At 52.5% G+C, this 10,594-nt stretch overlaps 1 protein-coding gene across 2 annotated transcripts; it reads right to left on the reverse strand.

The window, feature by feature from the left end:
- Positions 1 to 243: 243 nt before the first annotated feature.
- TAL1 (TAL bHLH transcription factor 1, erythroid differentiation factor) lies at positions 244 to 9,924 on the reverse strand. Of its 2 annotated transcripts, XM_036388325.2 has the most exons (5): positions 9,829 to 9,900; positions 8,361 to 8,510; positions 6,684 to 7,112; positions 5,844 to 5,935; positions 244 to 1,711 (listed from the first exon to the last, which is right to left on the reverse strand). In XM_036388325.2, coding segments are annotated over exons 2-5 (942 nt in total). In that variant the 5' UTR covers positions 8,363 to 8,510; positions 9,829 to 9,900; the 3' UTR covers positions 244 to 1,292. The 2 variants fall into 2 exon arrangements, with proteins under 2 accessions (XP_036244218.1, XP_036244217.1); XM_036388324.2 differs by lacking the exon at positions 8,361 to 8,510 and having other exon boundaries at positions 9,829 to 9,924.
- Positions 9,925 to 10,594: the final 670 nt, after the last annotated feature.

Genomic DNA, 10,594 nt, shown 5'->3' on the forward strand with positions numbered 1-10,594 from the left:
GCAGGGTCAGGGGACCAGCCAAGTCACAGAGATCAGCTTTTTCTGAGCGCTCAGGAGTGCAGGCTAATCCCACCACTGTTTTTACTGCTTCCCTCAAGATTCAGAGAGGCTGGGGACTCCCACCAGCCTCAACAGGTGAGGACCTTCCTAACACCAGAATAAATCCAGCACTATTGTCCACACTGTGGGCATTGGCACAGCTGAACCACCATTTCACAAAATAAAACCAAAAAATTCAAAGCATACCATCAAAAAACCTTTTTATAACCCTATGTACACGCACACTGTTGATACATCATTGACTCCTTTTGCCCTTTTTTTTGTTTGCTTTTTTGAATTTAAAAATCCCCCAGTCCAAAGAGATACTTCACTAGCAAATATTTTCTTCCTTTACCAACTCTGAAATTCATCTTTCTCAAGAGAAGCTCTGGCCCCACAGAAACCACTGGGAAAACTCTAGGAGACCACAGCAGGCTTGAAATTCACCTGCTGAGTGTTACCAGCAGAAGGATCAGGGACTGGGAGGGTGGCAGAAAATACCTATGTACCTTTTCATTCAGTGGATACTGCATGACAGTGTTAAACGGAAGTAATCCCACATCATAAATACAACAAGCCCAAACAATCCAAAATCAGATAGAAGAAAAAGGAAGAAAGGGAAGAGGGGAGAAAAGAAAAACAAAAAAAAAAAGAAAGAAAAAAGGAGAGAAAAAGAAATAGTCTAAATCCTTTTAATAGTTCTTTTGCTGAGGGTATTTTTTCACCTCTTTAAAAAGATACAGTCAAAAGCTCTCAGACAACAGGAATATGTGGCCAAGCTCCTGCTCAGACCAGCTGGATGTGCTCAGGCTGGAGAAGTGCTGCAGCACTGGCGTGATGCAGCAGTTCCCAGCACCACGTGGAGCTGGAAAGCGCCGGCGGCCTCCGCGGGCAGTGGAAGAGGAGTTCCATGTCTCACCCAGATGGCTGTTTGAAAAGAGACGGTCACCGAGTGGTCTGGGAACCCTCTAAACGTGGAGAGGCGCCAGCCACGTCTCCTTCCCCTCCTCAGAGTCCCATCCCGAGCAGTCCTGTACAACGAAGATGACCTCAACGCTTTTCTCCTCCGTACGGTCGCGTACCTAAACCCCGAACGTTCATCTGGGTTGGTCTGGTCCTCAGCCAGCGTGCCGGGCTGGGCAGAGCGAGCTCCTGGGGAAAGGCAGAGCCACAAAATCCCCCAGGCACAAGTTCCAGCAGCTGCACAGGCCTGGCCTCTCCCCCGTGGCTCTCGGGGAGCAGCGTGGGGGTCATCACCGCTGCGCGTTGCCTTCTACGGGGAGGATGGCGTGGTGCAGGCTGCGCGTGTGCTTCGAGTCCAGCGCCTCGTGCTCTTCCGTGAAGCTGTCCGGGCTCGCCGCCCCGTCCAGAGAGCTTCCACAGCTGGAGTTGGGAGACAACATGTCCTGCAGGAGGTCTTCCTGGACTATCCCCGAGTCTTTGTTCACCTTGCCCCTTTGGTTTCCTTCTTCCTCCTGGTCGTTGAGCAGCTTGGCCAGGAAGTTGATGTATTTCATAGCCAGGCGCAGGATCTCGTTCTTGCTGAGCTTTTTGTCGGGCGGGTGGGTGGGGATGAGCTTGCGCAGCTCTGCGAAGGCCCCGTTGACGTTCTGCTGCCTCCATCTCTCCCGGCTGTTGGTGAAGATGCGACGAACCACCTTCGTGTGAGGGCCTGCAATGCCAACCACGCAGAATTAGGGGCTGGGCTTAACAGGGCAGGTGTGACTTTGCTGAATAGGTCGTTGCTTTGCAAATTAACTAACTGACTAATTTGAGTGAGGTTTAATCAGCAAGGCAGTGAAACAAGAGTTTCCAGCTAAGTGGAAGCTGAGCCCATGAGCTGAGAAAGCGGTAACTTCTGTTCAATCCAGTGGAAGGGAAAAATGGAGTTGCATCTCTTTGGATGTCTCCTCAGATATCGAAATTTACCTCTCCAAGGAAGAAGGCTTAGGCCATGATATGTGTGCAGAATTTTACTGTATCTCAACTTATCCACAAGGGTAACTCAACATCAACAGTCCTATTTAAAATTAATCTCACTAGATGGCTTTATTTTCTCTTCCAAAAATTGTCTAAAGGACACACCATTGGGATGGGAGGAAATCAGCTTGAGCAGAGGCTTTGACAGCTCTGAGATCCAGAGGTCTTCCCTGCTGAGAGAGACCAGAGGGTTGCCAGCAGCCCTCTGAAAGAGATGGGGTGGTGGGAATTGTCCCATAGCAATGAGGACAGGTAGGAAGCGCCCACACTGACCCATGGAGTGAAGGCAGTGTCCTGCTGGAAGGGTGAGCGCTGTTTGGAACAGCTTCACAGCTGACCTGGGGGCTGCCTGCTCTCTGTCATCACTGCCACAGGGCAAAAACTCCCTCTGACACTGATTGGAGAAGAGACTCCAAATTGCTGGAGGTGCTCATTTGACCTAATTACATGTGACCTCCAACTACACCTTGAAATTTTACAGCCATGTTTCGGAGAGGGGATGGTACACCGGATGAAGGCACAAAGCACACCAATTCTCCTTTCAGCACATCAGGGCAGCTTCTGGTGTACATGAGAAAAGCTTTGTCTCTGTGCTAGAAGAGACCCAAAAGCACATTTACTGAAAAGTTCTGTTCTGCAGGAGCAGCAGTGCTGTAAATCAGGATTGCAGGTCCTTGGGTCCATGGAAACCAGCTCACATGAGGGAACACTACCACAAGATGCTTTTATTATTACATCCTTCCCATCATCTCCTCCAGGAGACATCAACAATGGAAGGTCACATCAATCTCATGAAAATCTGGAAGAATGACCAGGGCAGAAACTCCCATGGGATAGGAAGCATCACATACAATGAAAATCATCACAGAGTGGGAAGCAAAGCCTTGCAGGTAACACACTGGTGAGATTTACCCCAAAGGACTGTGGAATTCTCATTCCCCCATCTCTCCCCTGTATCCCCCACTCTGTGACACCTGCCTAACTTCTCCCTCCTGGTGGGAACAAGTCCCTGGCCATGATGAGCAGTTCAAGCCACAGTTCTGACATCACCCAGTGGAACCAGCCCTCCAGGGCACTTTTAAACACCTTTATTCTTTTCTAGTGAAACTCTTGGCTGCCTTGACTGTGGCACAGGAACCAAACAGATGTGACTTTTTATGAGTATCCTGGCCAGGCTGTACCTCAGCAAATCCCACCCAGCACAACAGGAGAAGTGGAATCCCTTGTTCCAGCTGATCAGATACCATCAGATGCCATCACACTTTCCTCCCTTTGGGGGAAGCTGAGTCCCTGCAGCCCAGCACACCCCTCAGAACCCCCTGCACTGCAGGGTTTGCATGGGGACACAGTCCCAAGCAGCCAGTTAAAGCTGCCAGCCTCTCCAGTGTGTGAGCAGCCACACAACTCACTCCTCCTCACGGTGTGTGCAGAATAAAGCACACAAACGGCCCCTGGGACAAGCTGGGGGAGGTAGAAATGGCCAACACCTCCCTGACCTCTAGGACTCCAGTGTGATGCTTTAATAAAGGCAATATTCACCCCCAAGCAGCACCCAATGCCCTCTGTATGAATTAAGGTACAAGAGCTCATGCACGGGGAAGGTTTCTTGCCCCTGATGTGTGCAGCCTACTGTGCCACAGGACTGTGGGGAAGGTGGCAGGGACCAAAGGGACCTCAGCAGTACTAATTAAGCAGTGGAGAATGTGCTACATCCTACTAAAATAATATGAGATTTTTAACACTTTATTACTCCTTCCAGACAAGACACAGCAACTGGTTTTGAATCCAGAGAAAGATGGAGCTCAAAAGCTATTTACTCCCATGAGGGTATGAGAAATAACCACACCTTGGATACTGCTCATTAAAAAATATCCTCAAGAGGCTTTCAGTCTTCAAATATGTGTTTCTGTTCACTGAAAGTTGGTAACTAAAAGGCATCTATTCATAAATTGGTCAGAAATAAGAAAAAAAAAAAACAAAAAAAAACACCTGTTCATTTTCATCCAGAGGCACCTAAATCAAGCTTTAGTATATAAAACAAATTCTGACACCACTCAAATTCTCGATTCCTGCACAAACTGAATTAAACATATCTTTTAGAAAGAGATCAGACTTTGGCCAAAACGTGTCAAGCAGTGGAGGAAATTAAAATGCCCCATAGCTGTGTTATAATAGAAAATCTACTTGTCATTAAAAAAAATTGCCTCATAATAAATTCAAGCAATCAGATGAGAATTTTTGCCTGGATTTTGTTCTAATGGATTGACTGATGCTTTTTTAAAATTAGAAATATGAGGGAAGTTAATAAAAATATGATCTTCCAAAGTTCCAGGATATACTTTTTTAGAGATACTTTTTTGCATTTTTATTTTCACTTCTGGTTATTTTTAAGGAAGATATTAAATGGAACAAAATTTCCATAAAATAGATAAAGAATTACTGCAAAACCCCCACCATTTATTCTCTCACAGAAAAATCCACAAACACAAAGAGTCTGGGAAGACTTTCCTGCCCTTCTGCAGCCCCCAAGGGCTGAGGACCCTCAAGAGTGATGGTCCCGTGTGCCCTGGATGTCACCCAGCAGGTGCCCATCAGAGCAATGAGCAAAGTGTCTCAGACCACACAGGTGCTTCAGCATGGGATGCATATCCCTACAAACTGTTCCTGTTTACACAACATAATCTGATACCCTTTTTTCCCCCTCAAAATATGTTGAGTCCAGTCTTGGAAATTCACATGAACCAGAACCTGCAGGATTGAGCCCAATCTGTACACCTGCATCAAAACACGTGTTCAAAAACTTGGTTACAACCAAGTATTTTTGTAATCCTTAATACCTAATTTAATAGCAAGTGCATAGCTTTAGTCAGACACCGAGATTTGATGGACTTTTCCCCATAAATGCTAAAACCCAGAGAAAAAGCCCTTCTTGTGCCGGGGCTGTAACATCCCCTGTCCCACGGGGCTGCAGTCTGAAAGGAGCGGGAGGGGAGAGGATTCTGATTAATGCAGATAATGCCCTGAGCCTGTCATTTCGGGATGCATTATTTTAGACTGATGCAGGTTATGATTCGATCTTAGATTAGCTGGGTGGAAGGGAGGGGACAGCTAGCTGGAGAGGAGGAAAATTAATTGTCCAGCAATTGAAATACAGTGTTTCCAATCGCTAAAGATAAAACATATTTCAGCGAATCTCGTGTGTACGGGCTATTAACTGCAGAGATAAACAGACCGGCCTTCCACGTGCAAATCGTTCTTGCAAGTGTCCCTTTGCGTGGGCAGCAGCCCGCGGGCAGAGATCCCCTTGCACACCCCAAACCTGCTGCCAGGAGCAGGCAAACCCTAAAACGCGAGAAGGATGCCCAGGTGTTGGTTTAAAGGCAGGTTATCCTTCCTGCCCAAGGCTGTGCTCCGCAGGGCGAACGCCTCCTGGCTGGAAGGGTTTTACAGGCGCAACCTCTCACCGCAACGGCCCTGATCCGCACCTCAACAAAGACACGCATTTATTGTCTTCTTTCGGATTTAATCTCTAAGCAATTCGCAGAATAGGGATGTAATTAGCCACAGGCTGAGCTGCATCGCTGGGTGCTGGGTGAAGGCAAACTCGCCGAGCACGCTGCTGGGGACGGCTGTGGGCTCCGCTCACCGGAGAGCCCCCCTGCCTCCCTGGGCATCCTACTCGCGTTTTACTGTTTGGGGGTTTAGTCCTTTTATTATTTGGGGCTTTAGTCCCAGAGTGTGGCATTGTGCAGGAACTTTCCCCCCATGGCAGATAGAGACACCCCTCCCGCCCAAAATGCGGCGCAGGGACGAAATTCTCTCACCGTCGGTGATCTCCATCTCGTACGGAGAGGGTCTCCGCTTCACCCGGTTGCTGCCGTACATGGAGAAGGAGTCCGGCTCGCCGAAAAACCCGCTGCAAGGAAAGGCGGACAGGCCGTGAGGACACACCGACATCCCCCCGGCCCGGCCCGTGAGGGGGGCTGCCCCAGGGTGGGCGGGAAGCGGAGCTGCTCCGTGACCTCGGAGCGAGCTCAGGGCTCACGAAGCCGAGCCCGGGGTCGTGCGGTGACACCACACGCGGCCAGCCGGGGACACGCAGCGAGAGACGCCAGCCCTGCGCGGGCAGGGGGACGTGAGCGGCGCTGGGAGTCCAGGCTTGCGGATTTGGGCAGAATCCCCCCATTCCCGCGACTCCGTGCACGCTCGGCCCCCCGACCGCAGCTTTCCCCGGGAGGCGAGGCGGGGGTCTGTCCCCGCACACCCCCGGGCTCTGTCGGAGCCTTGCTGTCCCCTTCGCTCATTTGCGGGCCTCGTCAGAGAACAGAGAGAGCCCGGGGAGCTCGGCAGAGCTAAACCGGTTCTCGTCCGCTTATTGACGGAGCCCTTCGCTCTACCCAGGATTTTACCACCGCAAATTATTTTCCTTCGAGGAAAGAATTTTTCGTTTCTTTTTTGACTTTCCCCCCGCCTTTTCCCTTTCTCTCTTTGCAAAGTTTACATGCAAATCCGCGATGATTTTAGCGACCAGCCCCGCGCAGACGAAGGGATGCTGCTGCTCCTGGCCCCGCATCTCCACCCCGCGCCTCCCGCCGCCCCAACACCGCGCGGGACACCCCTGGGACACCGCTCCGGGCTGGGGATGGGACAGGGGGCACACGGACCTGTTGATGGTGGCCAGCGGCTGGCCCAGGTTGTAGAGCATGGCCCTGCCGGGGGGCTGCAGCGGGAGCGCGGGGGGGCTCAGCTGCACCATGCGGGCCTCGCAGGCGGCCTCGGCGGCGCGGCACGGCTCGGCTCCCGGCGCTCTCTGCATCGCCTCCCCCGCCGCCTCACGGCTTTTTATGTCCAGGGAGCCCCCCCTGCGCACCAGCTCGATGACGGGCACAGGGGCGGCGGGGGGCCCGGGGGAGGGCCGGCCCGCCTCCTTGGCCGCCCCGTTGAGCAGCAGCTGGGGGTCTGCCGGCGCCTCCATGCCCCCGCGGCTGCTCTCGGGCTCGCTCGTGGTCTCCGCTTCCGAGTCGTGCCGCCGGGCGGGGCGGGCATCGCGGGGGTCACTGGGGGGCGGCGGGGCGGGCGGCCTGTCCATCGTCCTGCGGAGAGAGGCAGCGCTCAGGGCCGGCCCCGCGCGGGGCTTTGCCCCTGCACGGGCACCGCCCGACGGGGAGAAACGGGCGAGCTCCTGATCGCCCCAAATCATTCAGGGTTTGCTGGCGGGAGGGGGGGCCGTCTGTCCGTCCACCCCGCCGAGCCGCTCCGTGCCGTGACGTCACGGGGCGCCCCGGCCCTGCCGTGACGTCACGGAGGCTGGCGGAGCGGCGCTTTGACGTCTGGCAGCGCCCCGGTCCCGCACGATGGGGACGGGCCGGAGCCCCCGGCAGGCGCCCGGTGCCCCGCGGGGATTCGCAGCGGCACCGATGGGCAGCGAGGGGGCTCGGGCAGCGCCCGAGGGTGAGGGTTTTAAATTGTGCGGCCAAATTGTGCGGCCAAATTATGGCGGAGGCCCAGCACCCAGCCCCGTTTTTCTGGGGGTATTTCTCCCCGTTTTGGGGTCCCCCATCCCCGTTCGTTTCGGCGGTGCTCGCTTCCCTGCCGAGCCAGCCCGGTCACCTCCCGGCCTGCCTGTAGCGGCCTTAGCCTCACGGGCGGCCCCTTCTCCGCCCGTGGTTATTTTTTATTGTTATTTATGAACTATCGAAATATACCTGGAACCACTTTTTGGGGGAGAGGGGGTTAACCCAGCCCCTAACGGAGTCAATCCCCCCGCGCATTCGCTACCGCAGGAAGGAGGAAGGGGCCCGGCCGCGGCCGCACGCACAGCATTGTCCCCCTTCTCCCACAGAACAAACCCTGTCGCGACAGGGCACCTCGCACCTCGGGCAGATATCGCGGTTATTTCTATGCTTTATCTCCCACATATGCCCTCGTTCGTTTTTGGATTTTTTTTTTTTTTTGTTGTTGTTGTTTTGGTTGATTGGTTATTCTTTTCTATATAAATAAGGAGCTTCACGGAGCAGAGAGCTGCCACCCATCCTTCTCGCTCCTTTGCCTCGGGTTATTTTTTATTCCGTTTCTGATAAACTGAGTCGCGAGGAAAAAAAAAGAAAAAACCAAAAACCAAAAAAACCCCAAAACCAAACACAACCAAAACAAAAACCCAATTGGTTTGGGTTTTTTTGCCATATATCACTATCTCTCTGGAAAATAAAATTTAAAAAAATTACAACCACCCAACCTACAGTACAGGTTCTCTGCCTTCCCTCCGGCCACCTTCCCGCCAGCCCTCTAGAAAGAAAAATCTAATTGCCTATTCCGATATTGTATAGGAAGAGATTACTCACATGTGTCATATTTAAGTAGGGACACCGCAAGTCTCTCCTGTTTCAACAAAAGCGCTCTCAGTGTCAGGCTGAATTTACTCCTCCCACCTCAAGGTACTTACGACTTTACAGAGAGGAAGGACACCCGCATCGGGATAAAACTGCTAAATCCTGGGAGGAAGAGAAGGGGGGGAGAAAAAAAAAAGAAAGGAGAGGGTGGATCTCGTGGGTCCGGATTGCCAGAGATCAGTGGAGGGAGAAAGGTGCAGGGGAGAGGGAAGGAGGGGACAGCACCCCGGGGAGGCCCCTGTGAGAGGGGACAGCGGCCACCCCCGGCTCTCCCCCCGCCGCCGCCGGAGCCGCCGCCTCGCACACGGGGCCACAGCGAGCGACGGCCATGGCCTGGCGTGGAAAAATAAAAATAAACAGAGAAAAAAAAAGGCGTGAAAAAAAGCGCCCTATATTTGGGGCGAATTGGGCGGTTTTTTGGACACATTGCAAGCCCGGTCCTTCCCGGGAGGAAATCACAGACGGGGCCGGACACGGGGTTGTTTTTCTCCCGATGGGCTCGCACGAAGCGGCGACGGCGGCGGCGTTTCTCCCACGTCCGGCTGGAAAATTTAATTCCTAAAGGGGCAAATTAAATTCCTCAAGGGGCCGGTTACCGGCCGAGGAACCGCGAGAGCCGGCACGGGGCCGGCGGCGGAGTGAGCCCGCTCCCCGCCGCCCAGCCACAGGAAGGCGAGGCCGGCTCACCCCGCCAACGAAATCACGAAAAATTAGGTTTTCCCCTTCGTAAAAAAAGGAATAATCCCGATGGCGTCTGTTCCCGCATTTGTTAAAAAACGAAATACGCAAAACCGCAAATATATCAGCAGAATTTTGCCTTAAATTGGGGTGGTTTCGTTTAGAAAAAAATGGAGGGGGGGCATTAAATCCCCGCCCGCTGGTTTCTGCTTCGCAAAATCCTTTTGTTTTCCAGCAGCCGATCGGCAGGAAATTTCCAACCCAAAAGCGCACCTCTCCCGCCGGCCCATTGCAGGGAAACCGCCCCAAAGCCAAGGGACGGGAGGGAGCGGCATATGGGGGACCCCTGTCTCGGGGAGAAGCGCTCCGATTCTGGCCGTGGGCCGGGCCGTGTCTCGGTGTTTGTCCCTGGGGAGGGCTGGGGGAGCCGGGCCCGGGGGTCGCTTCGCCCCCAGCGCCCCCCAGCCCGTCCCTGGCTGCCGCAGCCCCGGGGTCCCGGCGCCCTGGGGGTGCCGCACCCCGCAATTTCAAAGGGGAAAGTGTGTTCTCCTCACACCGACCCCGCATCAAAGAATAAAACAGATTAAAACCCAACCGCGGAAAAGGTTTTGTGTTTTTTCTCGTCTCTCATGTGGGGCAGAAGCCCCCAAAAGTTCCCTCGCTGCCCTCCGAAGCCCCCCAAAACCACATCCCGCCGCCCCCAGCGCCCAGACTTGTGCGGAGCCGATTCCTCTTTACTCACCATTTGCTTTTCATTGGGAAAAGTGAGTGGAGCCATTTTGTGGCCTACGCATCGCGGCTATATTTGTAGTAAGTGTTGGGTGGCTTCAGCTGGGTAGGCTCTAATTCCACATCACGTCCAGTTTCCTATTTAGTATGGAGAGCGGAACACTACTGCAATGTGGCCGAGAGAGATAAAACCCCAGCAGTGGCCCGCCTGCCCTGATAAGCTTCTAAACCCATTATTTATGAAATGATTCATTATTATTTGGCAATTTTATCGAAGGAAAGCGGAAAATTATTGCAGGGATATGCATAGGAATAACTCCGGAATGCATGCCTTCTAGCTTTTTATGTGTGTGTGCTTAGATGCTCTTAAAAAGACACTAAAAAAAAAAAAAAAAGAAAAAAAAAAGAAAAAAAAAAGTAATAAAAAATTGCACTGTGGCTGCCCGCATCTGAATAGTGATTCTTTATTTTAGTCCTCTTGGAGGTTATTATGCCCCTAGTTTGTTTTTTTTTTTTCTTTTTTTTTCTTGGTTTTTTTTTTTATATTATTATTATTATTAAATATGGAACACCTACTCCGTTCTTAATTAAATTTAATGAGCCAAAATAAATTGTTAGAGATGTTGAGAGAGGGGGAAAGGGTGTGGGCTGCTTTGGGACAAGAGGAGGTAAATAAAGCACATCGAAAGGAGATGTTTTGGAGAAAACCGGCCCCAACCCCCAGCCTTCCCCCCAACACTGTGCATTTTTGCTGAAGGGCTGAACTGGGGCGAGCTCCC

This window comes from Molothrus ater, chromosome 9 (assembly GCF_012460135.2).
Source record: "Molothrus ater isolate BHLD 08-10-18 breed brown headed cowbird chromosome 9, BPBGC_Mater_1.1, whole genome shotgun sequence".
Taxonomy (NCBI): domain Eukaryota; kingdom Metazoa; phylum Chordata; class Aves; order Passeriformes; family Icteridae; genus Molothrus; species Molothrus ater.

Excerpts from the sequence above, each read along its gene's own strand:
- TAL1 (XM_036388324.2), bottom strand. Across the intron at positions 5,936-6,683 it reads CCGCTGGCCACCATCAACAG|CGGGTTTTTCGGCGAGCCGG; the intron begins GTCCGTGTGCCC and ends CTTTCCTTGCAG. Across the intron at positions 1,712-5,843 it reads CGAGATGGAGATCACCGACG|GCCCTCACACGAAGGTGGTT; the intron begins GTGAGAGAATTT and ends TTGGCATTGCAG.